Below are 23,271 nucleotides of genomic sequence, written 5' to 3'. Positions count from 1 at the left end.
GTAAATGAAAGCAGCAGCTCACCAGCGGCTGTACCTTCAGTGCAGCAATCTCAAGAATACATTAACTTGAGTAAGTCAAATTCTTCACTTACCATTTGTTAGTCTATCAAATAGAAAGATATCAAAATTCCAATTTCCAACTTTTTCCAGCATACACTGAAATGAAAACCAAACATTCCTACTGTAATTTAATTTCAGTAACATTCTCTATCTTCTGTAGACAGTCCACAGGGAAGTTAATGAAAATGGGAAGTGGTTGATTTACTTTAAGGAATGTTAAGTATCATTCTCCCTTTAATCATGACCTTTCCAAACGGCTCCAAAACATGTCCAGAGGGATAAACTCCATTTGAAAAAACAATTATTATTTTGTCTTCCAGTTAATAAAGGTATAGGTAAGGTTAGTGTTCCCTTCAACTTATTCCTACACTCCCATGAACGGTCAAGAATTCTAATATAACTTAACATCACAGAAGTGTGGTTCATACACTGCATGGTCTAGAAACCAGATTTTTAAAATCGAATAAAAGTAAATTATAATAGCCGAACACTTGCTATATCCCAGGCACTGTTAAAAGTGCTTTACTCACTCTTACTCTTCATGCCGACACTATCAAGCAGGCATTGTTTTCAATCCTCATTTATAGATGGGGAAAGAGGCAAAAAGTTCTAACTTGCTCAGCAAGAAAGTAACAGAGCTGGGATCTGACGTCAGGTGGTCTGATTCTGGAACCCAGGCACCAGACGCTTACACTGTACTACACTCAAATTATTTGTTATTCGTTTTCTGAAAATACACTCCCAATTTATGGGTATTTATTTATATTCTTTAAATATCCTTATAAAAGAGTCAATAGCACTTAACATTAATTTTTAGGTTGATGGTTATTTCAGCCAAGTAAATAAATCCCACAACCCTAAAACTCAAATAGATATTTTTACACCATATATTTGTAACCTGAAAGTTTTGTGGACTTTATTTTCAAGAGAAAAATTTTATTTTGTATCCAAAACTTCACTGTCGTATACATTTATGACCTAATAGACATAAGCAACATTAAGGTACGACTGGTTGAGATTATAATACTAACAGCCAATGATACACCTAATATTCTCATTCTAAAAAGCAAAACTTGTGAACATTTTAAAATTTAAGGAAAGCAACAGTACTTTTTCACTGGTTTGTTTTATCAAACTGGGAGGCAAATTTTTTCACTTTAGTATAACCGTAGAGTGGGTACCCCGACCCTATCTACACAAACTGACAACATCTGGCCTGTAAGTATTAAGTCAAAGAATACTTTTACAAATATTAGAAACATAAGATTATTAAAAAATCCTCATTTGGTCAAAAACAACCTCAACTAACTTCCACCTTCATTAACATACTTCTTTTAAACTATATAAAGAAAACAATGCACACAATCACCAGGTTTAATTTTTAAAAAAATCTAAATCTTCCAAAAATCTCACTGATAACAAGAGATTATGAAAAATCATTTGACTGAAAGTCATGAGTCTTCCTGTGCTGGGTTTACTTCGAACCAGCTGGGGGAGCTCAACCAAGTTCCTTATACTATTTAGGCCATAGTGTTCTGTTTTTTTTTTTTAAGGCCATACTGTTCTTAGCTACAGAATACAGAAATTAGATCAGACAATCCATAATATTCTTCCCAGCGTTAAGTGTGATCTTATAGCTTAACTTTCTATTGATCTACTTGCTGTTATAATAAATTGAAAACATTTTCATTATTTTAGTTACTTCAGAAATGTTCCTTGCTCTGTAATACCTAACTATAGGATGAACAGCTAGCTGCTCTAAAGGGAAAACCTGAAAAATGGGTTCAACTGATTTCACATACAAAAAAAGGCTCTATAAATCAGTACCATATGGGAAAAACAAGGCTTCGTTAAACTTATCTAAAAATTAATGTTTTCTTGAAAAAGCTATACACACCTTGGCTTGTCCATTATAATCATCATCTAAAATGTTTAGAGAATTCGAAACGCTGGTACCACGGAAAAAGCGTGACGATCTAAGATACCGCTGGAAACTTAGTAACCTTCTGATATTCCTTGCAGACACAGAAACTTCGATTTCAGATTGAGCTGAAATAAACGGAGTAAAAGGTGAGTAGAGCGACTCAAAACTGTGCATACCCTATCTTTGTTGTACCCCTTCTAGTTACATACAAATATGTCTTAAAATTAATCAGCTTCCATGCCATATTTCTAGAAGAGAAGAGGTACTTTATTTGTACTTTCAATTAAAGAGCTGAGAATGAAGGGGCAAATTGCCAATTTTATCAGCATTTAGAAAGCTAATGAGGAGTGTGGTTAGATTAATAATCAGTTTTTTTTTTAACTTCCTAAGAATTATTACCTTTCACTCCATCGCTTCAATACACTATACAAACACTATGAAGCAGAAAGACAAAATCTAGTTTCAAACTATCCTTCATACTGAGAAGCCAGGTCCCAAGTTATATATGAGACTTTGAGAATTAATTATTCAACTCAAACATCTCAAATCCTAATGAGGTATCATTTCACATCTTTCCTTAAGAGAAGTTTATTCAGAGGAAAAGGAGATGGAATGGAGAATAAAGCAGCTTATACCCTGTAAGAGTTCTAAAGGATAGGGATAAAAATCCTGCAAGATGAAAAAGTCTAGAAAAAAAAATGTGGTTCCACATTGGATATGGATACGTTTTCCTTCCATGAGTCTACCAGTCATGTGTCCCTGCAGTGTTAGAATGAACCAAAGTTTCTGGGGCACCAGACAAAATAAAAGACATTGGTTACAAGCTGTCTTGTAGAGCATGAATGTTATCTTTAAATTCTAGAATCTAACTAAGTTAAGTGAAATGTTCATAATACGAAACATCAAAGTGGAAGACTAAGGATCAACAGACCATCATCTCTCATCTTACCTTCCATTAACATCCCACTGGTGGAATGACAGGTAATCAAACACATTCTCTCTTGTGTGTCCAGTCACTAACTGTTCTATTAACCTCTATCACCCAGTGTTTTCTCATCTATAAAATAATGGCAATAATATCTAGTTCAAAGGGTGCTGGATTAAATGAGATAATATACACACGAATCAGTTATATAATAGGTATTAAACAAATGATGGCAATGTAGAGGATAATAAAATTGATGTTGATGCCACTGCTTGGAGGTATGCATCTAGGTAATTATCCTAAGTTCCACATCTGTTTATGTTGCTCTAAATAAAAATATTCACTGATCCCTCATCATTTTAAAACGAACTCCATCTTCTTGGCCTGGAAGAAAAGGCTTTATGCTCCAGGTTCTGGCTCTCTCCAGACTCAACTCAGATGACACCTTCCCTGGGAAGCACACCTGGACACCTATATACACATTCCCCATCTCGGAGAGATGGGAGGCACCTCCTCTGGGTTCTCAAGGCTACCCGTGCAGACACCTATCACACTACTTTTGAGGCTGTTATTACAACTGCTTATTTATCTGTCTCCTTCAACAAATGATGACCTCCAATACAGGCACGGATTATTTTTTTTCATCTTTGTATTCCAAAGCCTAATAATAGTGCCATGTAGGTATGTATAAAACATACTGAGTAAATGAATAAATGCATACTGTTTTTGAAATACCTGATGAGTTTTGAGGTTCCCATATACTGACATAAGCCAGAAATAAGATAACGCACAGTTACGTGGGTTTTTTCTCATTTTTCATCCCAGTGGATCTAAAATAGAGTATCTAGAACAACTGTGGAGTTAAATTTTTATCTTTATCAATGTAACTTACATTAAAAGGACTAGAACCAAAATGGTAACGTTATTAATATCAAGCAATTATGTTTGAACTAGAATTAGTATGTTTGAGGAAATGAGGTTAGTTTAATAAGTTCAGTGAAAGTAATGTTCCATGTGCTTTAAAAAAAGCTACCTAGGGCTTCCCTGGTGGCGCAGTGGTTGGGAGTCCGCCTGCCAATGCAGGGGACATGGGTTCGAGCCCTGGTCTGGGAGGATGCCACATGCCGTGGAGCAACTGAGCCCATGCCGCACAACTACTGAGCCTGTGCTCTGGAGCCCGCAAGCCGCAACTACTGAGCCCGTGTGCCTGGAGCCCGTGCTCTACAGTGGGAGAGGCCACCGCAATGAGAGGCCCGCGCACCGCAACAAACAGTGGCTCCCGCTCGCTGCAGCTGGAGAAAGCCCGCATGCAGCGGCGAAGACCCAGCGCAGCCAAAAATAAATAAATAAAATGAATTTTAAAAAAAAGAAGAGGTATCTCATCTAGCCCTCAACAATGTTAAAAAAACAAGTATTATTATCTTCCACTTTATACATGAGCACACTAAATCTACAAGAGATTATATATAAGATCATACAGCCAATATAGGGTTTATATATTATATATAATATATATAAGATCATACAGCCAATATAGGGTTTATATATTATATATAAGATCATACAGCCAATATAGGGTTTATATATTATATATAATATATATAAGATCATACAGCCAATATAGGGTTTATATATTATATATAAGATCATACAGCCAATATAGGGTTTATATATTATATATAATATATATAAGATCATACAGCCAATATAGGGTTTATATATTATATATAATATATATAAGATCATACAGCCAATATAGGGTGACAACTAGATTTTTTTTTTTAAATAAATTTATTTATTTATTTATTTTGGCTGTGTTGGCTCTTCATTGCTGCGTGCGGGCTTTCTCTAGTTGCGGCGAGCAGGGGCTACTCTTCGCTGCGGTGTGCAGGCTTCTCTTTGCAGTGGCTTCTCTTGCTGCGGAGCACGGGCTCTAGGCATGCAGGCTTCAGTAGCTGTGGCACTTGGGCTCAGTAGCTGTGGCTCAAGGGCTGTAGAGCGCAGGCTCAGTAGTTGTGGCACACAGGCTTAGCTGCTCCGTGGCATGTGGGATCTTCCAGGACCAGGGAATCAAACCCGTGTCTCCTGCACTGGCAGGTGGATTCTTAACCACTGCACCACCAGGGAAGTCCCTGACAACTAGATTTTAAAACACAGATCTACTGACAAAGCCTGTGTGTCCACAGTATTACACACAAGTTTCCTATTACATCTCTACAGTATGGTTTATTGACTGTTTATGATAAAATTCTGTGTATACCATTATTCAAAATTGTCCTTATTTAGATGAAAGTATGTACAGAAAGAAACACAGAGGGAAAAAAGCTAATGTACAGAAATAAAAGTATTCAATTAAATACATATTAATTTTATGTATTTGGTTGTGCTGGGTCTTAGTTGTGGGCTCTTAGTTGTGGCATGCAAACTCTTAGTTGCGGCATGCATGTGGGATCTAGTTACCTGACCAGGGATCGAACCCAGGCCCCCTGCATTGGGAGTGCAGAGTCTTAACCACTGCACCACCAGGGAAGTCCCAGAAATACAAGAATTTAATATGACCCTTCTAGTCTTATTCCTAGAAAAGACTGGACCTGGAAGGGCCAGAGTGGAATGACACGAACACATGGGGAGCAGATGAGAACTAATTAATACGAGTACTGCCATCTCTGCATTTACAAGGCACTTTACTGTTTTACAAAAAGCACATTCACATCTGCCATCCCATTTAATAATCACAACAGTCCTGTGAAGATGGCAAAGATTATCATCCCCATTTTACAAATATAACCTTAGAAACCAAAGCAGAAATGCAATACAATTAACGCATTAGAGCCAAGGCATTTAGAAAGCTTCTAAAAAATGTTGCAGAAGACACGTATTCTATTCATTATGGAAAAGCAACCTGAAAGAGTTCAAGGTCATAAGCATGACTTCATAAGCATTCCCTTCAATTTACTATCTTAAATCACACACAAAAGGTAACAATTTTATCAATGGCAATTCCTTTGCATCCTGTGTGTGGACACTGACAGTAGGATCACTGCTCCCAAATTGTATGTCCAAACTAATCCACCCTTGAAGTAAACTTGAGAATCTCTTTGGGAGGATAATTACATAAGGTCCAAAAAATTAATAAGCCTCGTTTGAAGGGGCTCAATCCACTGTGCTAAGTCCCTACCTCAACATGGCAGGATTCACACTGTCAATGGTTAAGACAGGTGGCACTGTCTGGGAGTCAGGGCTCTACCCACGAGATCACGGCTGTACCTGCCCCTGCCTTATTCCTATCTTCTAGGTGACTTCTCACAAGTCACAACTTCTCAATGTCTCATTTTCCTTGACTGAAAAAAACTAACCATAATTCGTCTTTTTTCCTGTTTCACAGAGCCCTGAAGTTGGGACTCATTATCAAGAGTTCTGTTTTGACCACATTAAGTTGAGCATGAATATTAGATATTAACTGAAGGGGAAAAGCTCACTCATCATAGGAACCCAATGCCTTCCAGCAAGACTAATCCCACAAATAACCTATACAACAGGATAAGAAACAGACCTTCACTTAGTGATAGAACCAGCCTTAACAATTACTGATTATTTCACATACAATCTAAGAAAGGACAGAGAACCTGTCCAAATGAAATGGCAAATCATCCAGTGAAAAGAATTTTCTTCACCTAAGGGGCCTGAGGAGCCTATACCTAAGAAGATTACATTCCAGAAAGAACTGAAAATCCCATAAGACTTTGCAGAGATGGTAATTAAAACTACCTCAAAGCTTTGCCTGAGACTTAGCATAGGACCCAAATGGGGGGAGGGGTGGGACCAAAATGGGGGGAGGGGTGGTATCTGATTTTTTTTCATTAATCTAATTTTTAATATGTACTGCACTCACGTTTCAAAAATGAAAATCAAGGAGGGAAAGGAGGAGGGAGGGAGAAAAGAACACAGTGAAAAACCTCACCCCTACCCAGTTTCTGATCCAACCAAATGCCAAACTCTCCCCTAAAATGATCACCTTTTAAAAGTTTTGCGGGTATCCTTTCTCAATTTTTGGATCAAATATATGGAAACATCATTATATACTATGTTTCTACTTCTTTTACGTAAATGGCAGCATACCATATAACCTGTTCTGTACTTTGTTTTTTAATTTATCTTAGAGCTCTTTCCCTATCAGTACACAGAGACCTTCCTCATTCTGAGGCTACAAAGTATTCCATCATATGGATGGACCATAATCTATTTAACCAATCCTCTACTGAAGGGCACTGCTACAACTTCACAATTTGCAAAAATACCTTCATTTTATTAAATATGCTTATATTTCCACTACTTGTTTTCCACTACTTGTCAGCTTTAGATATCATTCTTTAATGTTTTATTATTACAAACAGGAAATAACACTATACTGGAAATCACTCTATATCCCATCTTCTTTGCCTTTTCCTCTTCCAGTGTTTGTTAGTTGTTAGAGTGCTTTTTTCCCCCTTTCACTCCAATCCCCATTTGCATTTTAAGTTCAGCTCTAGCATTAAACATATTCAATATTCAGGTGCTTTTACCATGGCTGCCCCAGTTATCTTTCTTTGCCTTTGGGTTTCAATTATTTGACTATAATGCATCTCTGTGTGGATCTCTTTGAGTTTATCCTGCTTGGAGTTCACCGAGCTTCTTGGATGTGTATATCCATGTCTTCAGATATGGGAAGTTTTCCACCATTCAAATCATTTTTCTGCCCCTTTCTCTCTTCTTTCTCCTGCTGGGTCTCCTATGAGTCATATGTTGGTACACGTGATGATCCCTCCACTGGTTTCTTGCGCTCTCATCATTTTTCTTCATTCTTTTTTTCTTTCTGCTTCTCAGTCTGGATTATTTCAATGTTCTTATCTTCAAGTTTGCCAATCCTTTCTTCTGCCTGCTCAAATCTGCTGCTGAATCCCTCTAGTGAATTTCTCATTTCAGTTATCATACTTGTCAGCTCTGGAACTTGTTGGGTTCTTTTTTATAATTTCTATTTATTGAGATTCCGATTTTGTTCATACAACGTTTTCCTGATTTCCTTTAGTTCTTTCCCCATGGTTTGCTTTAGCTCATTGAGCATTTAAGACAGTTGATTTAACATCTTTGATTAGCAATTCCAATGTGTGGGCTTCCTCAGGATGGTTTTTGTGAAGTTCATTTTTTCATATGTATGGACCATACTTTCCATTTTCTTTGTATGTTTTATAGTTTTTAATTGAGAACTGGACATTGTGAGTATTATGCTGCGGCAACTGGAAATCTAATCTCTCACTCTTCCAGGGCTATTTATTTCTGCTTGTTGTGGGCAGAAGCCATCTGTTTTGTGACTATTTTGTGACCAGACTATTTTTGTCTTTGCATATCTATCTGACTTTGTTTATTCCTTGTTGTGTGTGGTCACTGAAATTCCTGCTACAGTATCTCTGCAGTCAGCCAAAGACCCAACACAGATTTCCCTTATATGTCTGGCTCCAAAGGCTGGGGGGTGGGGAGAGAAGTACCGATTCTTTAAATCTTCTGGTAGATGCTTCTGGGCAAAGCCTCTGCAGCTGAAAGGGCTGAAACCAAGGCAAACGTCTGTGCCTAACCCTCAGGATCTGCCAGACTGACGTCAAGAAGCAACCCCAAATTTCTGGAGGACTAGGTCCCCACTGCCCACCTGGCTTCAGCAAGTCACTAAAGAAACACGGGCCACTCTCCCCACAGGTCGAGGGGCTGAGGAGCGGGGGATGATCACTGGTTTGTGCACACTGCTTAACTGCCGAAGAACAGCAGCCCCTCCCTCATCAAGCACCCCCCTGGCTGTTGTAAGTGTCCAGTCAGGGTCCAGAGTCTTGAAATAGTTAATTCTGCCATTTTTTTTTTCCAGTTTAGTGGTTGTTTTGATGGAGGAACCAACCCCTAGAGCTTCCTACCCTGTTATTTTTATTTTTATTTTTTTTGCGGTACGCGGACCTCTCGCTGCTGCGGCCTCTCCCGTTGCGGAGCACAGGCTCCAGACGCGCAGGCTCAGCGGCCATGGCTCACGGGCCCAGCCGCTCCGCGGCATGTGGGATCTTCCCGGACCGGGGCACGAACCCGTGTCCCCTACATCGGCAGGCGGACTCTCAACCACTGTGCCACCAGGGAAGCCCCCCTACCCTGTTATTTTTGAGCCACACTGTCCCTTTCCTTTAAAAGCTGTTTTGCCTGGTCCCTTCTGGGAGTAGCTGCCCTAAGCCTTCTCTTCCGCTCAACCTGGGTTTGAGAATGGGGACAAGGTGCATGGAAAGGCTTAGCAGTCCAGAAACAACACCTATCAACAGCCTGGTGCGCTAGGTATTTTTCTATGAATTATTTCCTATATATGCATAAACATACAGGTTCTCTTTTATCCCAGACAGTTCACAGCATTTTTTTAACTTAAGAATCCACGAACACCTTTTCAAGTCAGTAAATGGCACTTACATGAGCCATCACTTTTACTAGCCACATATTATCCCACAGTATGAAACGATCATAATTTACTAAATCTTTCTGCTCTTAGGCTGCTCCTAACTTTCATTTTTCTTACCAACAACTCTGTAGTGAACATTCTTATAACTGAGTCTTCGCACACGTCCTGATTCCCTTACAACAAACCCTCAGAAGTAGAACAAGCACATAGGAGCACATTTCAATGGCTTCTAAAACACACGATCAAACTGGAGGATAGGTTTTCTAAAAGAAAATTGGAGAGGTTTCCAGAACTCTCCTAGAATAGCTTCCAAAATATGATCTAAGAAAAGGGAATCAGTAACTATGAATCAAGGATGAAGCATGATGAGATCATGTTAAGATGGAAAATTTTAGTTTCAGGTTTGCTTCACCCCACCCCCAGCCTTCCTCCACACACAGATACACACTGATTCCCTACAATGATTAAAAATAAAATTCCTATACTGAAACAAGCAAGTAGAGGCCACTATTGAGAAGGTATCAAGTTGAATAAGTAGTATCATTTAGGAACAGATAAAAAGAGGATACATGGGGAACTGGGAACAAGAAAGAGTGATCCTGAGAACTTAACTAGTACTTTCATTCAGACAGTTAAATGGCTAAAAGGCTCACCCCCTGACCATATTACATAAAATCTGACCCTATTAACCAATATTCTCAAGAACTCATTTTGTGACATGAGACACACCAGTATTTATTTCACAGCATAAAAGACAACAGATTAAAGTTGTCTTTATTCAAGCCCAGCTTCCACCAGGCTAGGACTATTTAAGTCTCGGGCTTGTTCTAGTTTACATGGTTACCTACATTCCAATCCAGCTTAGAAAGCCGACAGGGCTCAGTGACTTAATCAAGTTACTATTAAGAACTGTTGGCGCTGCTGGTTCTTGTCTAAAATATCACATTACCTCACTCTGTGATCACGAACAAACTAATCAACCCACCAAAACTAAATGAGCATCGTTACTTAATGAACATGGGAATTACTTCCAGTCATCCACTCCTGGCTTCTCTGAGCCAGTACTGAAATGTGGGATAGCAGCAAATTTAGAAGCCATGTTTTTCTCTTGCTTTTCTCCTTCATATCAGAAAGTGGACAGAAAAAAGAAATAGAGGTAATAGGTTAAGGAAACAAAAGGGCTGGAAAATCAACACGTCTTGAGCAGTATCACTCTCAACTCTCCTACAGACCCTCTTCTCTGTCTGTCATCCAAACGGCATGGCAAAGATGTCACCGATATTATTAGACAAAAGAGGTTTTTAACAGAAAAGCCTGTGGATCTTGAGACTTGACCACTACTTGCTTTAACTGTCCACAAGAGGGAGTCCTGCAGTCACTATACCTGCTACCTTAAAACGGTGACAATCATTTAGACGCATTAGCATGAATTACCCTTGGAGACTGTCATAAATTTTTTTTTTAAATTCAGTGCTGTAAGGTGTTAACTCTAGTCTAGGGCAAGGTCATATTGAATGATAACTGAATAAAAAATATTAAGACATTCTTCGTTCTAATCTCCTCTTTAATTTTCCTTAAAAAGAATGGAAGCCATATCAGAAAGCCTACTGTTAATACTGAATAAACACATTTAGCTACATCTAAATTCAAGTTTTCTTGGAAGAATTTTTACATTTAGCATGCATGGATAAATGGAGAAAAAACAGCTAGGTGTTCAGAGCAATGGTCTTTAGTAGAGTAGCTTGTTCTGATACGGAGAAGCAGTACAGCAGGGCAAATAAAGACATCAGCTTTGGAGTTACATATCTGATTTTGAATCCCAGCCCTGCCCCTTTTACTAGTTTTGTGATATTAGGAAAGCTATTTAAGTTATTGAACTGATTGTCAGTTTCCTCACTGTAAAACAGGCCTTACAGAACTGTTGTAAAAATCAAAAGAGATAATACAGCAATATGTCTTTTTGAGCAAAGAATAAACACTAACATTAATGGCTATAGTTGTTACAGGTATCAATTCTTTTAAAACAATATGTGTAACTGACATATAACATTGGTTTCATGTTTAAATATGTTTAAGCACATGACTTCATACTATTTATTTTAACAAAGCCAGATTTATTCTTCATGATAGCATAACTTCCTTCTGAAGACCACTGTATACTTTTACATACTGTAGAATTAAATGCACACATTTAAAGATTTCAAAATATGCATACGTCATTACTTTAAAATAAATATATAGACATTCCAAGCTTCACTACAAACCAAAGAAATAAAGGAGCTACTCATAATCTAAAATTAGATCAATGTTAACATGAGAATAAACTAATATTCTATAAACCCTTTTTAAAAGATTACTCTTATTGTTATGGATTAGGCATTTCTTTTCTCCTTCATATTAGAAAGTGGACAGAAAAAAGAAATATAGGTAATAGGTTAAGGAAACAAAAGGGCTGGAAAATCAACACGTCTTGAGCAGTATCACTCCCAACTCTCCTACAGAGACGGGATACGTGACATGTTGGGTCCCTCTTACGCTCAAACGTAGGACTTGAACACAGCTCCTTATTTGTTACATTCCTAATTCCCTTATTAGTGAGCTGAGAAAAAAAGAAGGAAAAGAAAGCACACAAGCCTTACTGTATAACATACAAAATAAAGCTTAAAGTTAAATCTCCAATTTCTCCAATTCTCCAAAGGTCAGGCAGAATTAAACTATCATTAAATTTTATTAAGGTTAAGGTCCAAGCCATATCGGTTCCCTAATTTATGCTATGAAGTTAGAGAAGGTATCTAGGAGATATTCTTTCAATTTGAGACAAAAAAGAAACAAAAATCAGTGGTTTTTCAAATGCAGGCACTTCACAATCTCCTGGAAAACTAGATACATTTAAAAAAATGCATACAGGGGGGCAGAATGCTCGGTTTCCTAATTCGATTCAGCACAGCAGTACTCATCTCTACAGGCACTGCTTGGCAAGGGGACTGTTATAGGAAGGAGGCAGGAACACGCATGATGAACAGACAGGGGAAAAGGACATGAGATTGTTTCCTGTGACTATGAACTATTACAGAAGTGTTGCTGAAACAACCAGATATGACTTCAAGATAAATGAATGACTGGGAACAAACTAAAATTTAATAGAAACTCCAGACAGATATGACCTTAGTCTATAATACCAGAACTATAAGTAGAGGCTGGCACACTCACATCTGAATGAGAGACTAAATGACAGATCATGGACAGCCACCTTAGCAAATCAAACAAATAATGGCTAAAAACAAAAAAAAAATACGCTTGTAAATAGGAAAGTGATGACCAGGCAGTACAGTATGAAAGATAATAAGAAAAACAATGTAACGCAGAAAAAGTCATGGCTGAGGGAAACGCCACGCAACAACTTCTATTCTTAAAGGGAAGAAGCAGTAAAAGCTTCGGAATATAAGAGGACCTGAGTTTGTGTGGGAGTTTACTATACATTAAAGACTAAGATGAACTAAGACAATAAAGTCAGTATGACATAAGCTTTTAAGCTCAAGATAAACGCAGAAACAGATGTTCTTTCTGATCATGTCACTAAGTATGAAACAAGTATCCAAGTCTAACACAGCCCTGTTAGGAAGATAAGAAACAACACAAAACCAAACGCACCTGAGGGTCTAAGGCAGCACTTAATAATTTTGTCTGCTTTCAGAGTGGGTCATTATAATAAAGACAACATGAGACATTTGATTCAACAGAAGGGCAGTAGCCAGCCTGAATTCAGTTTACAGCTAATACAGATCATACTTAGAGAAATACAAATGGGACCGTATTAAGTCCAACTGGTAGAAGATATGCAGTTTTAGTCAATTTGATGCAACAGGAATATATTCAATCTCTACAATGAGCCAGAGGCTGCCAGAAACCAGGAACAAAAAGATGAGTAAGGCTAAAAGCCTTTTCGGCTACAATGTAAATATCCTGAAAGGTTCCCTAGTATGGGGTGGAATAAAGTGCTAAAATGAATAAAAAGGCTCAAGATAATGGGCAAAACACATTTACATAGAATGGGACATTACCATGTGTCGGGAGTAAAAGAAAACGGAAAACTGCGTTTGTGTGGACATGAAAAAACATTCTCCTGGTATTACATCTTGTCCAACGTTGGCAGAGAGACCATGGCTTCCAGTCTGGATGACGTCAATGAGCTTTGGTGAATTCCATGAAAATTTCAAGCTGGCAGCTTCCCTTACTACTTAATAACCACGCCAGAACCTTGCAAAGGAAGGTATCAGTGCACATGTGGAGCAGAATTATAATAATGCTTTTATGTTTAAAGATATTAGAATTTGTTACTATATAAGCTAAAAAGAATGTGTAACTAAAAGAATAATTTACTAAATTTAGGGGCATCAAATGTACAGCAAACAAGAGATGAATTCTGACACAAAGTCAATATGGAATCCATTTCATTAAGCCCAACTAATTTAAAAGTCAAAATATCATATTTCAAGAGACCAGGTGTACGGCCAACTGGACATAGAAAAATATCTGTAGGAAAATTTGGGGCTCGTAATCCACCCTACGGAAAGCTGGTTACTGAAGCCAACATACTCGAAAGGAGGAAATTCACAGGAGGGAGGTTCCTGGTTCTCTCTCCACAGAGAGCGGAGTGAAAGCAGAACTTGAGAAAGCCCGCGGAAGGGGAGCTGTCATGCTAAGGAGAGATGGTCGGGAGCCACGGGGCCGCGTCAGGGAGACCCAGCTCTGGGGCACTTTTCAGTCCACACCACCCAGCCAGCAGCCTAACATCTCTGCCACTCTCTAATCAATCAGCTCCTCTCTCCCCAGCTTTCTTCTCTACCCCCCATTACCTCTTTCTCCCAATTTGGTAGTGTATATATTGCTCATCATTATCAGGTGCCTCAATCCTCGAATTTTCACAACATAAGGTCAGGAGACTAAATAGGTTAAAATTAGTTGAATGCGGGACATCAAGAATCAGTTTATTAAATGCTGGAGGACCAGAAATCTGGACCTCAGTGGGAGTAGTTCCTAGATAGGGCAGGTCTGGAAAGGTTAGGGATCTTCTAAAAATGGGATGAAAGCTGAAGTTTTTCAGTAGGTATCAAAGAAGTATTAACGTTAACACTGAAGTTTAAATATTTGTCAGAAACTAATCATCTGCCTATTGAGAAAGTGGACCGATCCTTAAAAAAAAAAAAGTTATATAAAATGATCACATGCTTAGAAGAGCTAGCTGCATTATCTGCTAGTAATCCGATAGCCCTAAACACCATTACAAGATTCCATGTACAGCTCTGGGGGACAGACAAGGGACAAGGAGGTTAAGTAAGAAGCACCAATCTTAGTTTTTTGTTATCTAAACAAATAATTAGTGATTAGCATACTGTGAATACTCATGGACTGTCATGACACCTTTTAAGTAGTATAACCAGAAACTGCTTTCTATTCAATAAGCAATTTCACATCTCCTTTTGGGCTGAATAAAATTTTCTGACTTAACATGAGCATCTGAAAATTTCAGCAGTATCTTTAATGAGCTAAGATCTTCCAAATTTCTTAATAAACACAACCCATCGTATAATTCCCACTGATATGCATGTTCTATCTAAATTGCAAAATGGAACACTCCCCAGAGAAGAAAATATTAGTTTGAAAAAACAATGTTCCGAGGAATGTTTCTGATCATCCTAAAATAATGTCAACAATGACTTCCTTACATGAAAAATCCCTTTCTCAAACTCAAACTATGTAAATATGTATGATATATATTATCTTTTGTACCATAACATAGGTAATAAGAACACAAACAAAGGTAAAAGAATGCTTCATAGGGCTTCCCTGGTGGCGCAGTGGTTGGGAGTCCGCCTGCCGATGCAGGGGACACGGGTTCGTGCTCCGGTCCGGGAAGATCCCACATGCCGCGGAGCGGCTGGGCCCGTGAGCCATGGCCGCTGAGCCTGCGCGTCTGAAGCCTGTGCTCCGCAACGGGAGAGGCCGCAACAGGGAGAGGCCCGTGTACCGCAAAAAAAAAAAAAAAAAAAAAAAAGAATGCTTCATAACATCTCTTCAGTGAGAGATGATATCTGGGAAAATTTGTTTTCTTGCCCCATAGAACCAAGATAATAACACCTGATAAATTCACAAAGTAGTTAGCATGAACAGTCCACTTAAAGCAGCAGAGACCAAAAAACAAACGAACAAACAAAAACCCCCAAACAACAAAACCTAGTTAAGAATGAAAGCTTCTGTGTGACGACTTAAAAATTAGAGTAGAATTTCTTGATTAAAGCAGAATCTGTGACGAATTGCCAGGCTAACCCTGGCTGCAGACTTACACCAGGTCTTCTGCAAACACTTCCTGGCAACGAGGATTCATGATCTTCCAAATCCCCCCACCCTCTGTAACCATGAATACAGGTTAGTTTCAAAACGTCTTCCCAAAGTTTGAATTCTCCCATTTCTTTATAAACAACCACAGACCTGGTCCAATACCAGTTAACAAATCTGCACTCCGACTATAAACCCATGATTTTTAATAAATGCATAATTTAATTACCATACTTTAAAAACTTTTTGTTTAGAGATCATTTTGAAATACAAATAAAAAATGCAAAAAGCTGCAAAACTAAATAGTACAGGGAATAGCCTTTATCACTACCCTTTACTCAGATTTGCCATTGTTAACATTTTATCCACCTGCTTTACCATTTGTACTGTGTGTGTGTGTGTGTGTGTGTGTACGTGTGTACGTGTGTGTGGTGTGTACCTGATTCTTTTTCTGAACATCTGAGGGTAGGTTATAAACATTCTGGTCTTTTACCCTCAAATACTTCAGTGAATAACACCACAACCTAATACATGTTCCTATTATAAATAAGGCCAAAGTGAATGTCTTCACACATACATTGACATTTGTGTAAGATTATTCCCTTTGCATATATGTCTCGTGCTGAAATCAAAGAGAAAAAAAATGTTTACGACTCTTGATGCATCGTGACGAACTGCCTTCTAAAAAGTTTGTAATAACGCAAACTTCTATCACTAGCCCCTTAGCTGATCGTTTGCTTAACTTTCTAAATTTGATAGGAATTTGTTTAGTAGTGAAGTTGAACACTGTTTCTGTATTTAATGTACTCATGTGTTCAGCTAATTTTCTTCTTTCGCCTCTTTATACCCTTTTAGAAAGACTCACAGTCAGAACTTGCTGCATGATAATGCCCATGGCAAATCCTATTGTGAAGATCCAATTCTAGGCCTCACGAGAACGAGAATAAGGATTTATGACGAAAGATAATCCAAACCACAAAAACTCAGGGCAGAAAAACCCGCAATATTTACATAATAAAATTATTATTGAGGTCTCACTTGCTAACTTTGGAGCCTGTAATTGTTCTCTAACTGGATAAACAGCTAGAGGAGAATGCACCTTGGGATGGTAAACCCAAACACTGTTTATAATAAACCGTATATATAAAAGGATCTTTCAAAAAAAGCTCAATATTGCAGTGTAGATGTCTAATTTCTAGGCAAATTTAATAAAGACAATTATGTTCAACGTGGAGAAAATCTCAATCCAGAAACAAGTTAAAACTATTCCAGCACCTAAACACACATCAGCAGCACCTCACAAATAGAACGCATGGAAGAAACACAAAATTACAGACAAGCAGTAGTTATAATGTACTAATGGTATAATATATGTTTCTAACTTGTTGCTATGCATTTTCTCCTGTATTTTAAACTCTGTCTTTAAAAAGACCCTGCCCTGGGAGGACAGATTACAAGACAGAATCCTAAAAGTAAGGACAACGGTTAAGAGACCACCAGAATAACCCCAGACTGTGGTAACAGAGGTCCGAATCAAGCAGGATAGGAGATAAGGAGGACAGAAAGGAGAGGAGAATGACAGCTATTTTTGGTTACTAAATACATGGGACTGAATGCAGACTGGCTGTAAGCAATGAAAGAACTGAGAGAGACAAGAATTTTACAACAGGGAAGGTTAACAGTGAGTTTAAGGTAAAACCGAAGAGATGCACAGAAGGCGTGGGGTGAGGAGCCGTACACAGAGAAAATTCTAGCTTCAATGAATTTAAAACACCTATCCAGAATTTTGTATTCAGAACATTCTAGAAACTATTTTAACTTCAGCATGCAAATATTTATGTCACTGTGAAAAATAAAATCCTATTTTTAATTGTATACAAAGGAGAGGGCACATTACTGAAGCCCTACTGCTCGGGCCCTCGAGGGATTACGCCCACCCCGCAGCGCTGGCCAGGTCCGCGGGACACGGCTGAAGGCGGCACTCGGCAGGCTTCAGCCACAGCTCGGGCATGCGCTCACCCCCTGATTAGATCACATTTCACAAAATACGCTCGATGAAAATTTTTTCTTTTCAGAATTCTGAGCTGTGTGATAAACAGAACCTACGACACGAGTAGGAAAGAATGACTCATTTTTCTCTATTTAAAAAACCCCTCCAAATTACGTTATCATTTTGGCTTAGAGAGATACTCTTGTTTTATAATAACTACAGGGTCAGTTCCACAGTGACAATTTCCAGCTACAGCCTAGAGTCTTAGAACATCTGTCACGATGGGGTCGTGAAGAGAAGAATCTGCATACCTAGAAGCCGAGTGGCCTCTGCTGTCCTGAGACACCAGACCACAGAGGCTCCACATTAGGATGCAAGTGCAGATCCCCAAGCCCGAGACTGCTGCACACTGCTTTCAACCATTTCTTGCCACTAGGTTTCATTTTGCACCCAATCTGAGCACCTTTATCTCTTAGAAGGAATATTTTATCCGTTTACCTTTACTGCCATCATTGATACCTTTGCTTGTACTTTTCTCATTTTGTCCTTAAGATTTTACACCATTTGCTCCTGGTTTCATAATGATTTAGAAGACAAACATCCTATTTGAATTCCATGAGAGAGTACCTCCAACAATTTGGTCATTTCCAACTTCCCTCCCCCACAGAAATGTCCCATTATGTCTCCTATTTAAGACTTCCAGCATCTTATAACAATTATAATTTTCAAATCCTCTCTTTCACTAAAATGCAGTAGAAGACAAGGGGTAACCTAGAGACTCCCAATGCAACTGTGCTTTTCTTTAGGTCAATATTGAGACTTAACCATTTTACTGATATCCTTACTCAGAGCCAATCTTTGTATATTACAATATTTACAAACAATTTTATTTAAACTTTTCAGTGAGTAATATGTTCACATGAATCAAAATTCAAAAGGGTGTAAAACAAACAGCTTCTTTCTCTCTCACGTCCTCAGGCCGCCCAGTTTCCCTCCGGGAGGCAACCCATGTTACTAAGGTCTAATGCGTTGTTACAGAAAAAAACGACATATTGGAATCACTCTCGCTTCCTTCCCCAGACAAACCCACTAATCCTGGAGTATTATTCTTTTATGCTGTTGGTATTCCTTTTGCTAATATTTTTTCCAAAGATTTTTTTATAGACATTTACACTTAGAGTATTACATTTGCCTCTTGAAAGTTATATTTGCTCTATAAAAATAGCTCTGAATGACTTCTTTTTGTGTAATCTGAAAGAATTTAAAGTGCTGTGAAACTAATTATCAGTCTCTTAAAGACACTGAATAATTTGCCTGTAAAATCTCTGGACCTCATGCTTTTAGGGGTAACTCTTGTGTAGCTTTCTCCAACATGTTGACCCCAGAACTCTTCCACACTCTTAAAATTATTCACTGCCCCAAAGAGCTTTAGTTTATGTGCGTTGTATCTACGGATATTTTCCATAATAGAAATTAAAACAAAAATTCAAAATACTTATTTATCATTTCATTCAGAAACAACATAATAGGACTTCTGGTTTCTGGATCTGCATATAAGGAGCTTAGAAGTTGCCATTCTGTCCTAACAACATATAAAAAGCTGAACAGACTGCAAAATCAACAACTGTTCTAGGATCCACTGAAGACGTGAGGACACAGGGCAACTCACTGCCCCAAGACTGGAGAGACAGGCAAAGAGAGACAACTTACTGGCACAGAGACTCACAAATGGAAACCTCCTTGGGAACCGGTGCCGGGGCAGAGAAACCTGAACTATAATCGATGAACTTTTGGAGGCTTTTCTGAGAGTTAAAAACTCCAGGGAAATCCAGTCATGGGGTGGGAGGGGGGAGCAGAATTTTGTGAGATTTACCTCCAGGAGCTTGACCAGGTTAATCCCACAGTAAATGTCTGCCAGAACTCACACAAGAAGAAGGTGCCAACCTGAAAAGGCCCATCTCTATTAAAGAAATTGAATCAATAATCAGCAACCTTCCAAAACAGAAAACATCAGGCCTAGAGGGGTTCACTGGTGAGTTCTTTAAGGAAGAAATTATACCAATCCTCTAAAATCTCTTTCAGAGGCTAGAAGCACAGGTAACACTTCCTAGCTCACTCTAACCAGACATTATAAAAAAAAGAAAACTACAGACCATTCTCTCTCATGCATATAAATGCAGAAATTCTCAATAAAATATTGGCAAACCAAATCCAAAAGAGTCTCCTTCCTCCGAAGAAGATTAACACTTACTTCTAAGCAGGTGGCTTAGAGGCACTAAAATCACAGACCACCTTAATCTAATCATTACTTGCGAGAGTTTAAAGCTGGGATTTTTTTCTAATATAAAGCACTTTGGGTCTCTGACTGAAGCATAGAGAGTTTACCAGGACAATTCCCCAACCTTGGTGAACTACAAACACCTGTTTTTGTTTTTCTGGCCTCAAGTGTCCAACAAAAGCTCTGCTCAGCTTCTCACCCACTTTTCCCAGCATCAGCAGATGCCACTAAGGGGAAAAGTAGCCTGAAATGCCTGCCTCGTCCTTGCCTCAACAGCACTCTGATACACTCCAATACACGTCTTTTCTACTGTGTCTAGTTTTTCTAATTTTTTCAATTGTATTGTTAATCCAAATAATTCATCCAACATGACCAAAAGAGGAACTCCTCCAAAAACAGATTTAATACGGTTACTATTTAAGGGTTTTAGAAGTCCTGTTTTTTCCCTTTTTCTCCCATTATGCGCCGGAACCAAACAATATTTGTTTTCGAAATACGCATTCTACCAAACATCTTTCAGGGGTACGTGTGTTTTTAAATAAATCCAAGGGATATATACCTTGTTAACTATGAGATACCTTTATATAATGTCACCTGCACAAAAACATTTTATCTAGAGTCGTGAAGACAAAACATTTAGAATAAAACAACTTTTTGAACATATAGTTTTTAAAAAGAAAAAAATGTACCAAAGTAATTTCACATTTAAATAAGAAAGAAGAAAAACCATACCAGCTTTCATATTTTGATACTTTCCAATTCTCCTTGCCTCTAAACATTTACAAGTATTATTTAGAAATAAAGTGTCATTTATCATGACCCAGTATTTTAAAAACATTTTAAACATAATATGTTTTTCCTTGGATTCGCTTTCCCTTGGAAAATTACATAATTTTATGAAGATCTTTTACTGGAAGTCTGAGAGAAATACTGTATCTGCTAACACTTACCGTGAAAAATACGAAAATCAATATATGGATGAGAACCTCTCCTTTCTGATTCAAATCCTGCTCGACTCCTTACGCGTACATCTCCTGGACAGAATCAGGAATAAAACATAAGTTTAGAAGGCTGCCGTTCAGGAAGAAGCTCCCACATGCAATAAAGGTCTATGTGGGATCAAACCCATAACTCAGGCTACTAATGATATAAATGGAATAAGTAGTTAAGAGCTGATTTATTTGAAAGGTTTTACAAATTTTTGGCACTAAGTTATAAGGCTAGATGAGGATTTTTTTTTAACCTACCCCTCTAATAATTATAATCTCTATTTTAGAGTCACCTTCTGAAAGATGAGTCATGTATATGATAATCCAACCTCATATCTTATTACTCACATGGAGTTAAAAAAAATCCTCAGCACAAAACTTTAAAAAGCCACAATGAGAAGCAAATATTTATTAAGTGTCTACTCTGTGCCTAACACTATACTATAAGGGATATAAAGAAACAGAAAATATATGACCTATTCTCAAGCAGCTTATAATTTTTTACATGTACAGAAAATTAAAATGTTAAAGATTTTGCCTGAAATGTTTAATTTGGTCAATCTTCTTTTTTCTCATTGACAGTGGGTATAGTCAAGGTCTTTAGTTGGGTCTTAAACTTTGTTGTTTATAAGCTCAGTATTGTTTCTTCCTATATTCATATGACTTTTGGATCTACTTCTCCATACAGCAACATAACCACTGCAATCTTCTGCCAGGTGCTCTTTTTCTGCCTTGCAGACATTATTTCATTTAATTCTCTAACCAAATCTGAGAGATAGGAATCTTAACCCCCATTTTCAGATGCAGAAACGGAGATTTTTAGATGTTTAAGAGCATGCATATGCCACAAAGCTAGTGTAAAGGTGTGCCAGGGTTTAAACCTAGCTCTGCGGGCTCCAAAGGCAGCACCTTTCCCACTACACTTCCACAGCCTCCGAGTTTATAACCTTTAAGTCTCCAGTCCCTATTCCTGTGCCCTCGCAATTCTGCTTGCCTGGAAGGCTCTCCTGCTTATTCTTTGTTTCAAGGTGCCTGTCATCCACCATGAGTCCATCCCGCAACGATTAATCCCTTCTCTCATGTGGCGATGCCTTCACTCTCTATTGGATGTTTACTGAGCACTCACTACATGTCCGGTAACACAGCAGTGAGCAGAATATATAAAGTCCCTGTCTTCGTGAAGCGCACCCTTTCATGGAGTGACACAAATAATAAAACAAACAAATAATTTCATTCTATGGAAGATGGTAAAAAGCACCATGCAGAAAACTAAAGCAAGGAAAGAACAGGGAGGAGGAGTCGGGGAGGAGTGATTCATGGCTGTGGTCAGAGACCTCAGCGAACGGGAGGCATCTGAGCAGAGGCCTGGAGGCAGCAAAGCAGTGAGCCACACGGCCACCTGGATGAAGACGGGTCCAGACGTAGGGAGAGCAAGTATGAATACCCTGAGACGGGAGCATGCTTGTCACGTTCAAGGTCAAGCAAAAAGGCCCGCATGGCTGGAGTGAGGTGAATGAGGGGAACTGGTAGGAGGTGTGGTCAGAGAAACAGTAGGGCCACATCACACTGGACCTTCAATGGGCCATTGTAATAGCTTTGGCTGTTACTCCAAGACAGAAAACTATCGGAAGATTCAGAACAGAGGGGTGAGATGGACTTAGGTCTGAAAAGGTTCACTCTGGCTGCATAGACTAGAATCAAGTAGAGACGCACAGGCAGACGCAGGGAGACACTCAAGGAGTGAGTGCATTCAACGAGGCAACAGCTATGGCCTGCGGGGAGGGGGATATGGGGAGATGCTGGTCAAGGGGGTAAAAAGTTTCAGTTACGCAGGGAAGTTCTGGAGATCTAATGTACAACTATGTGACGACAGCTACCGATAAAAAACCGGGTAACTGTGGTTCAGTTAGGGATGGTAACAGCATTGTGGTGGGGAAATCCTGGATACACTTTGACGGTATCAGCCAAGAGGATGTGGTGATGAAGTAAACACAGAGGAAATAAGAAATAAGAGTCAAGAATGACGCCAAGGTTCCTGACCTGACAACCAGAAGAATGGAGTTCCATTTTCTGAGACGGTGAAAGAATGCAAAATCACAGACCTGGGGAACACAAATCTTTTAACACATATGTCAAATGTGAGGTACCCATAACCATGTGGAGATGCTCTACAGAGTGAAGAAGACAGGAGTCTAAAACTCTGTTTTAAGGAGAGTACAATCCTGACATGTCTACAGAGAGAGATGGAGACAGTAAAGAAGGAAAGGCTCAACATTCCTGGGGGGAAATATGTGCTAGAGTGGAATGGGACT

The 23,271-nt window shown here is 38.7% G+C and overlaps 1 protein-coding gene across 3 annotated transcripts in view; it reads right to left on the bottom strand.

Moving 5' to 3' along the window:
* Positions 1-23,271, bottom strand: part of PDE7A (phosphodiesterase 7A) — a gene marked incomplete at its 5' end in the record, with an annotated part of 113,926 nt that overhangs the window by 22,402 nt on the left and 68,253 nt on the right. For all 3 annotated transcript variants that reach the window (XM_082674529.1, XM_082674530.1, XM_082674531.1), the window contains 3 exons: positions 93-156; positions 1,958-2,109; positions 20,921-21,004. In XM_082674529.1, the coding sequence (XP_082530655.1) occupies positions 93-156; positions 1,958-2,109; positions 20,921-21,004 (300 nt within the window). The remainder of the gene's footprint in view (positions 1-92; positions 157-1,957; positions 2,110-20,920; positions 21,005-23,271) is intronic.

This window comes from Grampus griseus (genome assembly GCF_964374135.1).
Source record: "Grampus griseus genome assembly, chromosome: 17".
Classification (NCBI taxonomy): Eukaryota; Metazoa; Chordata; class Mammalia; order Artiodactyla; family Delphinidae; genus Grampus; species Grampus griseus.
Note: the sequence above shows the minus strand (reverse complement) of the source record. Positions and strands in the feature narration are given on the sequence as shown.